Here is an 18,092-nt window from a genome sequence, read left to right as displayed (position 1 = left end):
CCTGCTGCAGCGGCCACGGCTCTGGCTGATAGACCACAGGGGGTGCGTTGGGAGGACTGGGGAGGATGCGCCCGCGGCAGCTGTGCTCCCTCAGTGAGGACTGTCTGCAGCTGCCCGTGGACCGCGGGAGGCGGCAGCTGGTTTCTCTGAGCTTGTTTCCTCATCAGTAAAGGGGATGATCACCTGTGATACTTACCTTGCGGGATTTGTGGGACATTTAAAGCAGGTGCCACGTGTCACACATTTCTAAGCCGGGGGCCTTTTACAAGTATCAAGTCTGCTCTGACACCCTGGGATCCCGAGGTCCTGGCTCACTCTGGTCGGGGGAAGTGTGGCGACTGGCTTGCCTCCATTTGTCACCACCTGAGGTGGTTCTGCTGGGAGGAGCTGCTGCCTTGCCTGGCCTCCTAGGCTCTGGCCTGGAGGGGACAAATGACTGGAGGGGAGCAGAGAGGGATGTGTCCTTGTCACCTGGTACATCCTGACACCAGCAGTATTTGCGGGGCATCTGCTGGGGCTTTTCTTTCTGACAGATGGACTTGGCCACGGACGTTCTACAGTAAATTCTGGCTCTACACTCACTGTGGACCTTGGCAAGACTTGGTTTCCTCATCTGTAAAATGGGGGCTATTCATTTCTACTGCACGGGACTGTGCAACACTAGTGGGTGCAGCGCTCTGAGTGGCGCCTGGCAGAAGAGCACCCCATACATTTACTGTTATTTCCAGCCTGTACTACTAGCTCCTGGGACCACACACAGAAATGAGACCTGCCTGGATCTTTGGGGGCTATGTTCTCCTGCTGCTCTGGATTCTGGGGTTCATAGAACACATTGAAGTCACCTGGTAAGGAAGACGAGGAGTGGGCGGTGGCAGGAGGGCTTGGCATGTCAGAGCACCAGCACAGGCAAGGGATCAGCCGGCCCCACTCTGTCCTGCCAACCTGGCTGCACTGGAGACCCGCCAGCCAGCTCCCTGGTCTGCATCCCGCACGGGCCCAGGGCTTGGCCGCCCGTCTGTCTTACCTCATGGCCACGGTCAGTAGTCTGGCTCACCCGTGACTCCTGGACACGTACGTATTCCCAGCAGAGGCAGAAGCATTGGAATGGGGGCCCTCAAGAAACCCCAGTCTCTCCCAAAACACCGCTTTTGATTCTCAGATTATTAGCAGCACTTGTTGCCTGAAGTGAACAAGTTGGATATGCAGTTGGCTTTGGACTGGCAAACGGAGCCCTGGTGATTGTCTGTGAGGCCAGCAGGCACAGGGTGTAGCTCCTGCTCCCCGAGATGTGTGTTTAGCAAAGGAGCCCAAAGACATGCTGATAAAATGGCACGTGGCGTCTGCCATCTGGGTAGGTCAGTGGCCTGCTGGCGGAGGGGTCCCCAGATGGGGCAGCCACTGCCCTGAGCTGGCCGAGCCATCCTAGACCTGCACCACCGCTGTGACACTTCTAGTCCCACAGGCAGAGCGGCAGTTCCTGACACACTTACTGCACTCCACACGCATGTACGATGCCACAGGCTGCTCAGGGAAGACTGACACTTAACTTCTAGTAAACGGAGCGTGACAGCGTGGAGAAGAGAAGTAGACTGATATTCTTCTTACATCTTCTTTCTTAAAAGAAAAACAGACTGTATTGCCACTCCTTTAACTTACGAAAAATGGAAATTGTTCTGGGATGAGTGGCCTCAATCACTAAAAATAAATATTTGATTTTTAACAAAAGGTGAAAATGATCAGTACTGTGGACTTGAGTCAGCATTACCAACAAGTACCACCAGGGGGCGAGACAACACAAGGCGAGGCCGATCTGAAAGCCCAGGACGCCGGGCCAAAACGCCCTTTCGCTTTTCCGTGGAGATCTCAAACACGTTTTGTATTTTAACTAAATGAAAATACTGAAAATGATATAATAGAGAGCACTTTTAACGGAAAAGTAACTGATAACACAATCTTATTTCAATTTTCTTTTTATTTTTTAACTTAAATGACTGTGTATATTCCACAGTCTTATGATGAGAAAGGCTCCAGAACCATGTCTAAGTCTTCTCAACATTTCATTTCTCGAATCGTTTTTGACTTTACGTTGTGCATTGATATGGGCTTCTCAGTTCAGAAAACAAGGCACTATAACTATTTTATCAGCTACATTAATACATTGAAGATATATTTATCCTTTCATTAAATATACAGCATTTGAATACAATATGGTTTTATGCAGATCAGGTTCAAAACACCCAAGGCACACACTTTATTTTTTTCTGTTTTTTTTTTTGTTTCTGTATTTATTTGAAGGCTCATATTAAAGTTCCAGAATTGCTATAGACAAAGAGTTCCAGAGTAGAAGCAGTGGACAGTGATTGTTGTAATTTTAAACATAAAACGGTAAAGACTGTGAAACGTAGAAACATTTACAGGAACAATAAACAAAATCACTGATACAGCGTGGATTAAAAAACCGAAGTGATCAGAGCTGCTGAAGTCTGAGAAACAAGGTTGGAAATTACCCGCTTCCCCACAAAGCACGTGCAGGCGGTCCTGTGTCCACGCAGCGGCTGTGCTCACCCAGCCACTGTGGGATTTCCACCCACTTGCATGTGTACGTGGATGTCTACAAATACGGAATGACATTCCAGTTCCCCGGTTATCAAAACGCCTCAAAGTACAAGTAAAAGAAAAAAGTCTCCAACAATATTTGTATCTTAACAAGACAAACTGAATGCATTTGTCTAGGAAAAGAGCTCTAGAGGGAAATCACTGGGAGGTGAAGCTGGGGTGGGGAGGGTGAAGATGTGGGAGAACCCACTGGATGGTGGGGGAGGCACCTGACGGGGAACTACAAAAGGTACGAGGATTGGAATTTTTCATGAACATTGAAACATAGTGGCTGCTGTTTAAATGGAGAATGTACCCAAATAGAAGAGACTGTTGGCAACTAATGACAAGTTTTCACTGAAGAGGCCAAAAAAGGGGTTCAATTTGAAGTTTAAAATACGCCTTCCTGCAGCGGGAGGGGAGCCCATGTCTTCCCGACTCAGCTCTTTTCCAAAAGACACGTGTTCTCTTGCCCCTAGCTTCAGTGCGCACTTGCTTATCAAGACACTGTTAGCTTTACCTCGGCCAGGCAGGCTGCCCGGTTCTGAACCCTCATGGCCTGACAGCAAGAAGAGAAGTTGTGGGTGTGTGGGAGACCTGTACTCCCCGGAGAAAGAGCCAACTTGGCTCACCCTCCATGACTCCCATGCCTCCATCCCCAACCAAAGGCAAACCCAGCTTCAGCTACCCTCTGACAGCAGTATTCACAGACGGCCACGTTCTGCGCTAATCCGCCTGTTTCCACCCCACACATTGGGAATCCATGAAGGAAAATGGAACCAATGCAAATCAGCTCAATGAAAGGGGAATTTTTACTCCTTGAGGAAAGATCACCTGGTCAATTTGACAGAGGTAAAGAGGCTATGATGTTCAAATAACCTACATTAGATTGCAAGTTTGGCAACTTTTTGTTTGTTTAATTCAGTTATCACTGTTTGCAATCAGAACCACAACCTTAGTGCAATAGTATATTTATTTTTTTTACAGTAATTTTGGTTGCCATACAAGAGATTTAAGGATTGGGAAAAGTGCAAATTACAGGCGCTTGTTTTCTGTCTTTAATAAAGTCAAAAAATAAAAGCACAAAAGTAACAGAAACAGATAATGCGAACACATTACAAAAACTATAGTGTGAAACATTAGTTTCTGAAAAACAACAAAAAAAAATTTGCTAATGGGAAAAAATCAGTTATTTGTGGCCCACACAAAAAAAGTCATTGCCAGATCAACTGGGTAATGCTTGCTTGCTCAATAACTCAGGGAAAAAAAAAAATCACCATTTTATTAACTAAAGTACCACAAATAATTCACTTTGTGACATGTAAAGTTCGGCAAATCAACAGTCACATTGAGTCAGTTTTATATTATGTGTTACCTTAAAATGCACAGATACCCTGGAGAAGGTATCTTGGCCGGTATACATAATTTACATCTCGAGAGATTTTGGTTTGTATACACAATATTACAGAAAGTAGGAATGAAAATGCAATTTATTTAAATTACAGTATATAACAAAAGTTGATCTGAAAACCTGGAGTAGTATTAACATGGTCTTTATGTGAGCAGTTTAACATTTGTTCCACCATTAAAGAGGGTCGTGGACTAGGGCCTTGTCCTAACGTGTCCCGAGGAGGAGAACAGTGACTGGGTGGCGGTTCAAATGGGGAACTATTGCTTTGTGTAATGAAACCCACAGATGGAGCGGACTGGCCCATTTTGGCCATGTGTGTGTATTTTGTTGGTCAGTGCAGGGTCTGATGGGTTCTGTTACGGTGCTATGAGACAATGTAAAAATAAACGACTTCATCATCAGCCCTGTGGTCTTTCAGCCTGCGGGAGCCTGGTTGGCCGCAGGGGACTTGAAGAGTCAGGAAAGGGAGTTACCAGCCAGCTCGCACCGACTGGCTGCCAAAGCTCAGGAAGCCTAACGCCACCATTGCAATCCGTTACGATCTCCCAGTGGTTTCCTTGACTCCCATTCTCCTTAGCCGTTCGCCTGACACTGAGCATAGAGGTAACGCCAACGGGAGGGAAAGGAGGAGAGCGCCACCAGGGTGCAGTGGTGAACTGACGAGCTTTTGCCTGTTACCAAATGGAAGACGAATAATGGCCAAACCACCATCTTGACGTGTTTCGAACTACCGGGCAGCCTCGGCAGGCCACCCACTGCATCTTGGCTTGAAGTTTCTTTACAGTAATATTCATCTTGTGATGCAAAAATTGAAAGGACATGGAAGTACTGCGCCTTAATATTCAATTGATTTCAGGCTGGATTGGATCAAAGACAAAGATTGATGTGCAAAAGGTTTTGGGACAGAGAGAAAGGTCCAAAACCCAGTTTCCAATTCAGGGGCATGTGGCCGGGACGTGTGTGTGTGTGTGTGTGTGTGTGTGTGTGTGTGTGTGTGTGTGTGTGTGTGTGTGTGTTTTGGAGAAACTGCTGCATTGTGAGTTGTAACCACTTTTGAGGAAATAACTGTCCTTCAGTGATGAAGTTCTAGCAAAGATATAAAATATAACACAGCTCTGCTGGTTCAGATGCGTCCAAATAAGGTTGATTTAAAAAGGTCATACTTTTAGAATTATTCCACAGAAATAGTATTATTAAATCACAAAAGTTGTTTTTCTTTAACTTTCTAGCACTGAAGTGGCACAAAGGCTGCCTAGTAGACCAGCCACTTTTTTTTCCTTAAAATATTGTGCTTATAAACTATCTGTACAACTATTTAAACTTGCAGGAAAGAGAGATTTTAAATTACTAAATTTTACGTGTTCATTCTAGAGCTGTTCCAGACCTAATCAGACACTTGATTGTGAGCATAAAGAAAAAAAGGGGAAAAAAATCATGTTTTTATAATTAGAGATGGGCTAGGCTAGTTCTGAAATCATAATAAAAGCCAAAAATCTGACATTCGAGTTTCTTCCAAATGTGACAGAATGTGCTGGAAGCGTGACTGGATGTTTTGCGGCCCATGTGCAATTGGTGACCTCCCTGGGAAATCAGAGGTATTGGTACAGGAGACGGGGCACTCCAGGGAAAAGAATGGGGCAGGGCTCCAGAAAGCCTGGCTAGAGAGGCCCGACTAGCCGTACAAGAGACCTCCCTACTTTGTCTCCATTTATCTGCTCTGCGGCCCACCTTTTCTTCTCAAGCCTGGGTCCTGCCATACCCGCTGGGTTCTCCAAAAACCTGCTGTACTAGTAAGACAAGCTGGGGGGCTCCTGGATGCTCAGAGAGAAAGGGGAAGACCCCCGAAGTACCACCTTCCCTGGCCTCGGAACAAAAGGGCTGCTCAGAGAGGCTGAGGTGCTGACTTACCCTTGGCCGGGCTTGGAACCGAGGTCACTGTGCCCACCCAGCTCCCGCCAGAGACAGCAGCCAGCCGGCAGCGGCACAGGCCCCCACCAACCTGGTGTCTCGTCCTTCATGTCAGAACAGGAGCTCGCCTGCCCTGATCTGCGCAGAATTGAACACACTTTCGATTTTAAACCGATTCGGAATGGTGGGGAGCCCCGTCCTCAGTCCTGGAAGGACACTCCTGGCAGACAATTGCTCTCGTCCTCGAGGAGACTTAGGACCCAAGTAGCTGCATGCTGGTTGGTTCCCATGGCCAGGTCTCCTCTCCTGCTTGGAATCGTGACTTTGTGCTTTGACTAACTCCACGTGACATCTGTTTGGCCACTTTGGAATTATGCTAAGAGATTTGCAGAAATAAAGAAAGAAAGCTTAGCAAAGCTGGCACGATCCCATTCAAACTCCCGCCACTGCCAAGACCCTCGTGGCCAAGAACCGTGTATGCACATCGCGGTGGGGGGGGGGCGGCCCAACAGTTCCTACGGGGAAACAGTTCCTCTGCGATTCAGGCCCGGAAAGGGCACTGGACAAACGCGTGGGGGTGTCTCACTGCACAGCAAAGGACAGGGAAGAAAGAGTGCTGAGTGCCATCCGAGTGGCCCCAGCCTGAGGCGGGCCTGTGCGGGGCCTGGGGAGCCGCAGCTGCCCCGAGAGCAGAGGAGGGAGGTCTCAGGAGGTATCTGGAGTACATGGTGTCTGCCTGCAAGAGCCAGGGCCCCGAGCTCCTGGACGGGAGTCTCCGGGGCCTGCCAACGTGAGGTCACCTGCATGCTGGGAGGCAAGCTGTGAATTTCTTCCCAAGTTAGAAAAACTCCCCCCCTTGTCCCGGTGGACAGAACAGCCCAAGAAACCCGCCCCCAGAGAGAGAGTAGGGGAGTTTCAGGGCCTTCGTTCAGCCACGTCATGGGCACACCCAGCATTTCTTTGGGTCCCAGGAGACACCCATGGAATGGGGGTGGAGCTCCCAGACCTTGCTTGGCCTTCCAAACATTTCAGTGTAAGCCCATCTCTACTTATAACAAGAAGTCTGTGAAGGTCAAGAGCAGCCACCCTTATCTGTCCAGCAGCTGTTTCAAAGCCCTTTCTATGTTCATTCTGTGTCCAACTCGAGTCACCCCGAGATCTATTAGGTCTTCCTTCTGCAGGTTTGGTAAGTGACTGCCATCGATCTCATTGTCCATGAAGGTCTCCTTATGTTCACCCAAGTTTAGACTTTCCAGCCAATCCGCCACGTCTGGTTTAGTCCACAGGTGGACAGGTTTAGTTGTAAAAGGCTTATTTGAGATTGGCTGTTGCAGTATCGAGGGAGATGGTGACCTGCTGCGTCCCGCTGGGTTCAAGCCAAACAGGTCCCCGGAAGGGGGCTGGCTCGGAAGGCTGAAGACATCGGAGAGAGAGGGGGCAGGAGATGCGACGGCAGCACACAGGGGCCCAGGCAGAATCTCTTTGCTCATCTCTGTTGGCGAGACCACAGGGCTTGGGGCATGTCTTGTTCCTGAGGTCCTACTGTCATAGTCAGGGGGCCGGCTCTGCAGGGTGATGGGCTGGGAGGTCCCAGGGCGAACGGTGAAGGTAACCGTCGTGCTCCGTGTACCTGAGACGGTGCTCAGGACCTCTGGGCTTCTGAAACGGCAACAAGAGAGAAAACTGTCACAAGTCAGGTGACAGAGCAGGTCAGCAGGAGGCAGACACCCAGAGCACACAAGAGCGAGCGTCCAGTGACAGCTGCGCTGGCAGTGAGCATGTGATCTGCCATGCCAGGACTGGGACAGGGAGACGGGCAGGAGGCAGGCAGAGTGTGAGGAGACACCAAATCACACGGCAGCCCACCCACCTGACCCCGGGCTGGGGCGCTGGACGGGTTGGCCTGTGCTGGCAGAGCACGAGGGGCAGTGAGCGTGGCCGGAGAGGTGCTTTAGGGCTCACTCGAAGACGGGGCCAGAAGGGAGTCCTGCTCCCGGTGGCATGTCTGGTGACATCAGCAATATGCTGGAGGAAAGGACACCTCTGGCCTCCGAGTCAGCACATAGGAGGAGAGCTGGCCCTCTTAACTGCCTGTCAGGCCTCGGCTTTGCGGCTGAAAAGGACCGTCCAGGGCGGGGCGCCGCAAGGGCTGGCCCTGTTTCAGGACGTGGAAGCCCCACAGCTACTTGGGGCACTCAGGGTTTGAAGAAACCCACACCCCCAGAGAACAAGGAGTAATTCGCCCAAGTCCAGCCTGTACTGACCCAGCGCAAAAGGAGGGCCGGCTCCTCGGTGACGCTGTCCAGCGTCGGCTGGGCCATTGTGGTCCAGAATGAACTGGGTCACACAGCTTTCTGGAGCCCCACCGAAGGCTGTGTCAGGGGCTCGGGATGCATAATCCTTACCGAAAACCTGACAGCAAGCCCACTCTGCCAGTGGTGGCCACGGGAGTCCTGGTGTCCCTCCTGCTCTTGGGGCTGGAGGGGGGACAGATTCAGCTCTAGGTTCGACCCCTCCTGGCCGCAGTGAGACAGCTGGATGGCTCTGAGGCAGGAGGTCGCCTCAGTGCCAGACAAATCTCTGCTCTTCGTGCTCAGTTGCGCGGAGATGGCCTTTTATATCCAGCACCCTCACAGCTTTTGGCCAGGGCCCACGGCAGGCTTTCCAGCCACACTCAGAGGACGACACCCGCTCCTTTGGGCCCTGGCACGTGCTCATCTCTGCTGTCCCCAGACTGAAGGTGTGGCCATCTACCACCTGACAAAGCCACAGCCACTGGGGAGGGGGCAAAAGTAGGGGGTGTGTCTGGCCTTTGGGGCTCATCCACATGAATGTGGACAGACCTGCCCCCTTCTGGAAGGATCCATCCTGCCAGGGGTCCTTCCTCAGAGTCTGGACTTGAGGGCTGTGTTGGAATCCTGCATCCGCCAACTAGCAGCGTGGCACGTTTTAGCCTGTGGATCTCCATGTCTCCATGTCCAAGATGGGCTCTTCCCCCACCCCAGTGGAGAGACCGTGGGGTGGCTGTGTCAGCTGCAGAGTCTGAGGGACACAGTCAGGAGAGGAGTGAGCTGGAGACGGCCCCGTCCGCCTGCTCCTGGTCTGTCCTGTCTTTTGTGGCTGTTAGTTTTCTCTGCCACTGATACGCAGTGGGGTGAAACCACCAGTTGGTTACCTGGGTGCCCCTAAGCCTTGTGACACAGCCCCACTTGATGGTGGACATTGTCCCTTCATGTATGCAATATGCCACGTGGGGAAGCAGCAGATCTGCAGAGGGACCTGTGCAGGGATTCACGCTTTGATCCTGTCATAAGGAGCAGCACTGCCACACGGCCAGGTGGCTGCACACTGGGCCGGGGACACCCATCCACCCACAGCGCGTTCATATACAGTTTTCTGGGGGGCTAGGGAGCCAGGGTGGCATTTGTTACATGAGAGCCCCGTCCAGAATGGGGGTGGGGTATCGGCTCGTGGTTGTCCTGGTTACACCACCAGGTAAAGGCCCAGAGGCAGCCCCAGGTGAAATTGAGGAACAATTCCACAGCTGATGGGCTCAGTTTTTGAGACTCAGAAGGCACCCGGCTGGGCTCCGGCTCCGGGGCTGCTCAGGCAGGGGCCGCTCCTCTAGTATCAGGTGCGAGAGAGGTGGGCTGTGGACACAGCCAGGGCAAGAAACCTGCACACTGGTGCGCAGGAAGGACCAGAAGACCCACCCCAGGGCCGACTGGGGAGAAGCTAAAATATAGGGTCTGCAGTGCAGTGTCCTCCAAGCCCCGTCTGCCGCACAGCTGTGCGCAACATCTGTTTCGGGGAAGGCTCATTTGTTCCCCTTTGGTACAGTTAAGCTGAGATGGTTGAAATAAAATCCTAAGTGTAAAGCCACTCCACTCAGAGATGTCCTGAGTTGTTAATGAGGGCCGAGGCCCTTTGGGGACAGAGGCCTTCTGCACAGTGGTTACGCAGCCTGCGAGAGCACGTCTGCTCAGCCGAGTCCCGCCTCGCACTCACAGTCCCGTGTGCTTTCTCTACCTTGCATGCTGACTGTGCCGGTGGCCCTGGGGCACAGCGGGGACAGCGGCTGCTTTAGACTGGGCAGCACTTAACAGTGGGCACCTTTGAGCCCCAGAACGGTGTCAGCGCCACCCTCCTTTGGAAAAACCCCAACCATTCCTGGGTTGCTGGGATGGTTCAAAGGAAGGCTCTGCAGGCTGTGTTTGCTGTCAGAAGCCGAGAGAAGGCTCTCCAAACACATCGGTGGGCAGCGGGAAGGGGGGACAGCACACTAGAGGTGAAGAGCACTCCTGCAGGCGGCACTTACGTCTGTTCAGCACGACCCTCTTCTGTTAACACCCATCATGGGAGCAAATGAAAAGGACAAAACGGAATGGCTTGAGACAACACTGAAAAATTAATTTAAAAAGACGCATATTTCGATGGATGGAATACGAGCGGTGGTACCTACGGACACCGGCTGAGACGCTATCCATGCTGGTCCCCTCCTGGCCAAGGAGGGAGGGACAGCGGGCAGTCCCCGAACTGCCCAGATGGAAAACCAATACGGGCATCCCTTTCCTATTTAGAACGGGAACGTCAAGACCATGCCCTTTCCGGTCGGGGATACTGTGAATATAGCGAAGAAAAGTATCCAGGAAAAAGTTGTTAAGAAAAAACAGCATCATTGGAGTGATGATGGCCGCTGCTCAAAGCTCTCTGACCACCAGCTGGTACCCTGGCCCTGGCGGAGTCGCCTTTACCTTCTGCAGCTTTGGAAGGGTGAGCCAGCGTTCCTGCTTGGGGAGGGTCCCCACCTGTGCATACTGGGCTTCGAGCCTACACCGCCAGACAGAGCCCAGCAGCTGCTAATGGGGGCCGTCCAAACTGGCCCGAGCTTGGGGCCTGCCCACATTCCCGCTGGATGTCGCTGTGCAAAAGCAGCAGAGTTTGCAAAGCAGAGGGAGGCCTGCCCTGGGCCGGCCTGTCCTGCCCTCCTCCTCGGTCGGTCGCTTGATTTACTCCGGGTTAATCACTCTCATATTCTTCACGGGTCCTCCTGGCTGCTGAGATCGTTAACGTTGCTAGGCAACCACTGGGTTCCTGGGTGGAACACTCGGAATCTGCTGTCCTGATTTAGAACAGACGCATACACACTCGCGCACGCACACGCACACCCTCTCTTGGATGATCACTCTCTCCTGCCTTTTAAATCCAATCCATGTGGCAGCACGGAATTAGAACAAAAATCAGTTATTGACACTCAGAGACGCATTATTCCTCAGTCAGCACAAGTTATCGGGTGGGGTAATTTTCAAGTGGCCTTGCCATCATGTTTACAAACTCAGTTTGGCTCTTGAAGGCTGACCGGGTTTGGGCCAGAGGCCGCGCTGTTCATTCTGTCCCTCATGAGCTGAGGCCAGGGATCCGAACCCCGACAGCACGAGTCTCCTCAGCCTGCCCCGTCGGACCTCTGCGTTTTCGTTACTGTAGTCTTTGTGATGAACCCCGATCTTGCACGTACAATGGCACTTATGTCCAAACGGCCCTCTTCAGTTATTCTGTCTTTACAGCATCTCCATAGGTGGGGCGTTAAGAGACAGAAGGGGGAGGGGCACTGTCGTCAACAAGTCGCCCGGGGCCCGTGGAGGCACTTGTTCGATGCGGGGCGTCTACCCACTGAATCCTCACAGTGGCCTACGGGCTGTGAGGGACCCTGCTCTGTCTGCAGCCCCCAGGGCCGGGCCCACAACGCTCTCCATCAGGAACCATCGAATGGGTGGAGGGTGGATATTATTAAGCTCGTTTCCCGGCCTGCCCGAGGTTACCGCCAGACCTGCGAGTGCGGTGCACACAGGTCCTCCCGCTGGAATGTTCACATCCGAGCAGATCCAGAAGCTGCCCAGTTCTCAGGGAGAAGTGTTCCCCCCGGAAGCGCTTTTGCTGAGTGGCCCTACAGTCCAGACTGGGAAGTGAGACTGTAAGAATTGGACCTGACATTGGCTGTTTGATGAGCAATGATAAAACGCTGAGGCCGGACTAGAACGACCCCTTGGAGTACCAGCCCATGAGAAAACACACTGAGGGCCGGCCCGGTGGCTCAGGTGGTTAGAGCTCCGTGCTCCTAACTCCGAAGGCTGCCGGTTCGATTCCCACATGGGCCAGTGGGCTCTCAACCACAAGGTTGCCAGTTCAACTCCTCCCCCAAGAGATGGTGGGCTCCGCCCCCTGCAACTAAGATTGAACACGGCACCTTGAGCTGAGCTGCCGCTGAGCTCCCGGATGGCTCAGTTGGTTGGAGCGCGTCCTCTCAACCATAAGGTTGCCGGTGGGCTGTGCCCCCTGCAATTAGAAAACAGCAACTGGACCTGGAGCTAAGCTGCGCCCTCCACAACTAAGACGGAAAGAACAACTTGAAGCTGAATGGCACCCTCCACAACTAAGATTGACAGGACAACAACTTGACTTGGAAAAAAGTCCTGGAAGTACACAGTTCCCCAATAAAGTCCTGTTCCCCTTCCCCAATAAAATCTTAAAAAAAAAAAAATCACATCTCATTTAAAAAAAAAAAAAAAGAAAAGAAAACACACTGAAAGTGAGTTCCGCGATCCCTCTAATTGTCTGTCTTCACTGACACTACCGTAACATTTCCATCGGGGCTTGAAATGATAAAGCCACTGCTAGGCTTGAGGTCACAGAATGCCACTTGTATGTACTCTGTGAAGTCTGCTCTGGGAGCAGCTGGGCAGAGATGATCTCTAACAACCCCAAATGATTTACATCACAATCAAGAGGCCCTCAGGATTATACTGCAGAGACGGGGTGGAGAGCTGGAGGTACCAGCAAGGTGAGGGGGCCTCGGGAGGGCAGCCAGAGGTCGGAGAGTGACTTTCCTGAGAACTGACCGTGCTCACACCTCCAGGCAGCCCGGACCCCTCAGGGGCCTCTGGGACATGGGGGTCCATGGGATGACGCTCCCCCTTAGCCCATCTGTGCCTCCGAGAGGTGCAGGCCAGTCACCTGTGGACTCAGAGGTGACCTAGAGGGGCTCCTGGGGGACCCAGCCATGCTCTCTGGACGGAAGCCAAAGGACGACACCACATGCTTACAGTGTCTCTGCTCTGTGCCCCCAGAGTGAACGTGATGGTGCCTTTCCACTCCCACACACGTGACAAGAACAGTTTTATCGTGCTGTGAAAATACTGCCTAGTGTCCTGGGTCATGGCCCCTTTGCTTTGTGCCAAATGTGTGAGTCAGGCACGCTGCCATGTTTCGGTGGGCTCCTGGCTTGTCCACGGAGCGCAGGCCCTGGTCTTGTGCCTGGACCCGCGGCAGCCCGGCTCCCATCCGGCCACAATCTCTGCAGCATGGAAGCACTTTCTGGCCTCTGGGCTTTGTGCTCAATGAGCCCTGGGTCTGGTTTTCTGCAAAGCTGGGTTCTTGTGTTTCAGGGCTGTTCAGATGTCACTTCCTTGAGTATCTTCTCCTTCCTGGCACATGGTCAGCCTGACTTGTCCTTGTTCCTCTGCAGCTCTCGGCACGCTTCGTGTTCGTCTCGTTTGTCATTTGTTGTCCATTTCCTCCCTCAAGAATGCAGCGCCGTATGGGAGGACAGACCTTGCATATATTCTTGTTCAGCAATGAATCCTGGGGCTGGCAAGGGGGCCTGGCACATACGAGGCTGACAATTAAGTTCACAAACTTGCCACCATGCGCTTACATTGGCAGCACTGTACAAACAGCTCGGTGAGGTTTCATAACCTTGGTATATCAGTGTCTCACAGCTGTGTTTGTGTTGACGTGTGGTGGTGTCTTGCTGAGTGGCGCTCATTGTTGTTGCGTGTTTTTGTGTGCTGTCGCGAGAATGTCTGAGCTTGAATTAGAGTAACGAACAAACATTACATTTCTTGTTAAACTTGACAAGAGTGGAAATGAAATCAGGGACATGTTAGTCCAAGTTTATGGGGATAATGCCATGAAGAAAACGGCAGTGTACAAGTGGATTAAACGTTTTTCTGAGGGGAGAGAATGCGTCACTGATGAAGAGAGGTCAGGGCAGCCACTAACGAGCAGAATTGATGAAAACATTGCAAAAATTCATCAAGTTGTGCATCAAAATCGTTGGCTGACTGTGAGAAGCATAGCAGAGCAAGTAAACATCGATAGAAAAACAGGAAAATCTTAGCATGAGAAAGTTGTGTGCAAAAATGGTCCCAAAGGAGCTCACTGATGAACAAAAGCAAAGGAGAGTTGAAGTTTGCCAAGATCTTTTGGAGAGGCAAGACGATGTTTTGGGCCATGTTATCACCAACGATAAAACATGGGTGTATCAATATGACCCTGAAACAAAGCATCAAAGTGCACGATGGAAGTCAGCCACTTCTCCATGACCAAAAATGTTCCATCAGTCCAAATCAAGAGTCAAAACGATGTTGCTAACCTTTTTTGATGTCCGAGGGATTCTTCATTATGAATTTGTACCAACTGGACAAACAGTTAACCAAGTTTACTACTTGGAAGTGCTGAAAAGGCTGTTTGAAAAAGTTAGACGACCTGAACTTTTCCCCAACAATTCATGGCTCTCGCATCACGACAATGCACCAGCTCACAGGGCACTGTCTGTGAGGGAGTTTTTAGCCTGTAAACAAATAACTGTGTTGGAACACCCTCCCTACTCACCTGATCTGGGCCCCAATTGACTTCTTTCTTTACTTGAAGATAAAGGAAATATTGAAAGAAGACATTTTGATGACATTCAGGACATCAAGGGTAATATGACAACAGCTCTGATGGCCATTCTAAAAGAAGTTCAAAATTGCTTTGAAGGGTGGACTAGGTGCTGGCCTTGGTGCACAGCTTCCCAAGGGGAGTACTTCAAAGGTGACCGTAGTGATATTGAGCAGTGAGGTATGTAGCACTTTTTCCTAGGGTGAGTTCGTGAAGTTAATTGTCAGACCAGTAACTCTCTGCTGAGTAAAATCTGCCCAACTGTTGGGCACCCCGCCTGTCGTTGTCCACCCCAGGTTGGACCTATGAACTCAGGCCACGGGCTGGGCTGGTTCCAGGCCCAAGGACTGAGTGTCTAGCTGGCTTCCCAGCACTGCACCTTTGAGGAAGACATCAAGTGCTCTAAAATGAGAATGCCGCCGGGACTGACACCTCCGACGCTGTGAAAACCACAGGTGGTGTATGTTCCTGACCAAAGGGCTTTGAAAGGAAATCCTTGTAATCGCCGGTAACGCCTGTGCACACGTCTAGTGTGCTGTCCCGACACCGACAGTCCTCCTCCTGGCTCCGAGCTTCAAAGGGCCAGGGCCTGCAGAGTGCCCGGTCCTGGGCTGGGGCACAGATGCGGTGGGGAACCCTATGGGTTCGCTTTGGGGTTCCACCAAATGGGAGAACCAGCCAGCTCATCACAGAGACTTGTGCTCCCCTCAGACCATAGCTTCCTTCACGTGGCTCTAGTCTGACACTCTCCTCAAAGGTGAGATAGCTTCCTGGGAGTGCTGTGCCCAGGAGTGCCCGGCGGCTCCCATCTTAGCGGGTGTTTCCAGACCAGGCCTGAGGAGATGCCTCTAACACTATGTGGAAAGAGCACGGCTCTGTCGTCTTTTTGTCACTGTATTTGTCATCACCTCCACATCTCATGTCGTTCCAATTTCCGGGAACAGCCATTAGCAGCAGAAGCTCAGTCACGGCCAAGTTAATCAAAGGTCGCCAGGTAAGCAGTGGTCTGGTCTCTCTCTTCTTCCCATCAGACCCAGTTCCGGCAAGGAGTGGGCGTGGTCTCACCCAGTCGTGTTAAGCGAGAACCCGAGAGAGAAATCTACTTTACAAGGGGCAGTTTCAGTGGTGCTCCTACCCATTTAGTGATCGAACAACTGTGGGCAGCTCTGGAAACTGTCCCTTTCTTAGGCGACCAAAACGTCTTTCCAGGGCAGTGGGATTTCGGCAGTGGGTTGCTTGTGTATCTTCAAAGAGCAGGGCCACTTTTCAGTTTTCCCTAGAAAACCTCATTTCTCTTCCCTCAGTAGGAATTCTCTTCATCCAATTTTGTGCTTTGTTTTGCCCAGGGCCAGGCACAGCTCTTAATTTTGATGCATTTAAAAATGGCAGGGAGCCGCCCAGGCAGGGGGCCCAGGCTGAGAGTGTTCTGGGCTTAATCTGCTCTGCAAATGGGTAAATAGCCAGCGGATCAGGGCGATGGAGAGGCTCGTCCTGGGGGTGTGTCTGTGGGAGAGGGAACACGCAGGTTGCTGCCTGCTCACATGAGGACGAGCTGTGTCACACCCTGGGTAGCTCTGCCCAGTGGGTTCCACCCTGGCTTCTCCAGTACGCCACGTGGCTGCAGCCCATGTCCATACAGGGCTTAGCCTGGTGAGGCTGAGAGGTCAGAAAAGCCACGGCAGTAACTTCCTGTGGCCAGCGGCCTTCCTCTGTCCTGGGGCTTCAGGGCCATCCTATTCCTGTTGGCCATGACCGCCTGGTGACTGACCTGGCCTGCTATCAGCCCTGCCCCCGGTGAGCTCAGGCCTGTGGCTGTTAAGCCAGGGAGCTGCCCCTCCAGGTTCGTCCCTGGTGTAGCCAGAGGCCGGCAGCAGAAGCCTGACAGCTCCTGGGTGGAGGGCTGGCCTGTGTCCTCCGGCTGAGCTCCCTGGCCAAGGGCCTGACCGCTGGCTCCCAGCTCGCTCCTCTGCGCAGTGTGAACAGCTACAGGCCCTGCCTCAGTGGTGCCCGTGGAGCACGCTGCCCAGCGCTTAGTGAGTGCTTAACAGATGTCGGCTGGACTGGGGTTTAAGTAACAGAACGGACCACGTGGCTGTTCGCAGCAACCGTGCATGAGTTGGAGGTGGTTCTGCAGCTGCTCTGAAGGATCCCACAGACACTGCCAGGCGATGTGGGCTCTGAGGTCCCGCCCACCTTGGGGATGAGGGCAGGGAGGCCCGAGAGGGACGTGTGCCTCGGAAACCCACTCTTCTAGAGCCCCCGGGAGCTCATCCAGTCGGGAGGAGTAGAGACGGAGAGACATCCAGACGCTGTTCAGAGAGGCCCCGGGGTGCGCTCCTGCTGATGGGGTTTCTCAGGGGAGCACAGCTCGGTGCCAGCTGCCCCTCAGGCCGCAACAGCCCTAGAATCACCCCCGTCAGCAAGATTCATGTTCGGGCATTGCTAAGGAGGGGACGCGCCAGTCAGAAAACTGCCTGTGTCCTGGCCGGGTCTCCTGCTGGCAGGGCCCAGGGACAAGCCATTTGGCCTCTCTCCATATCCCTGAAAAATGGGGATACTCAGTACCCGCTCCCCTGCTCCCCAGCTGTCGTGAAGATGAGTCAGCGCGTGGAAGCATTTTGTAAAACATGAAACACTTGACATAAAGCATCTTAATTGTTGTACCTGAACTACAACCAAAGAACTGTATTATTACATAAGGAGAAAGGGCTAATCCAGCACGTTAAGATTTCCGTGAGACGTGTGAGTACGTGATCTGGGTGGGTGTGTGCGTACACACGTCCACCGGAAATGGGCCCTTTAAGGACCTGCCCTGCAAGTGGAGTTACTGTCTGAACGTCACACTTAGTGGTGGGTGACCTATCAGAACCCGGCATCTCAACATGCTGCTCTCCACTGGGGCTGGCCAGTCGGCATTTCCCTGAGGAGTCGTGGGAGCCGTACACGTCACTGATTTACATCTGCCCTGAAGGCTCACTGGGAACACTGGTGCCCGGCCACGTCTCAAGACCCGACCGTAGAGGGATGTCGCTGATTAATGGACTTGGGCGTTTGAGCGGAGCCTGGACGTCATTAGTCAGGGCGGTGACACCGGAGCGTAAACAGCATGGGAGACACTGACGAACACCGCTGTCTGGGGACCAGCCAAGTGGTGCGTGTCACGGGGAAGAGAACCGACAACCAGGAAGAATCAAGGGAGCGGAAAAGCTCTGGTGAGAATTCCCCAGAAGCTGCAGCAGACTGTCGAGGGGCCTGTCTGGAGTGTGGCCACCTCGGCAGAGCCTGCTGGTCGGGTTTAGAAATGACCCCCCCAGTCTACCCTCGGTTCCAAGAGCAGTAACCTAAACGGGGTTACTGGTTGGCCGACCCGCGGACATGGAAGCGTTCCTCCCATGACGTTTGCCCGGAATTCACTGGTGAAGCCAGAAGCCAGCACCTCCGCCCTCAGCCCGTGAGCGAG

The 18,092-nt window shown here is 52.5% G+C and overlaps 1 protein-coding gene across 1 annotated transcript in view; it reads right to left on the bottom strand.

Annotated features, from left to right (window-relative positions):
- Window positions 1-2,026: 2,026 nt before the first annotated feature.
- The window catches only part of SHANK2 (SH3 and multiple ankyrin repeat domains 2), a 471,028-nt gene continuing 454,962 nt past the window's right edge, over window positions 2,027-18,092 (bottom strand). The window contains 1 exon segment of the mRNA XM_033119735.1: window positions 2,027-7,573. Within this exon segment, the coding sequence (XP_032975626.1) occupies window positions 7,003-7,573 (571 nt within the window). The 3' untranslated portion in view covers window positions 2,027-7,002.

The sequence above is a fragment of the Rhinolophus ferrumequinum genome, chromosome 11, assembly GCF_004115265.2.
Source record: "Rhinolophus ferrumequinum isolate MPI-CBG mRhiFer1 chromosome 11, mRhiFer1_v1.p, whole genome shotgun sequence".
Lineage (NCBI taxonomy): Eukaryota > Metazoa > Chordata > Mammalia > Chiroptera > Rhinolophidae > Rhinolophus > Rhinolophus ferrumequinum.
Note: the sequence above shows the minus strand (reverse complement) of the source record. Positions and strands in the feature narration are given on the sequence as shown.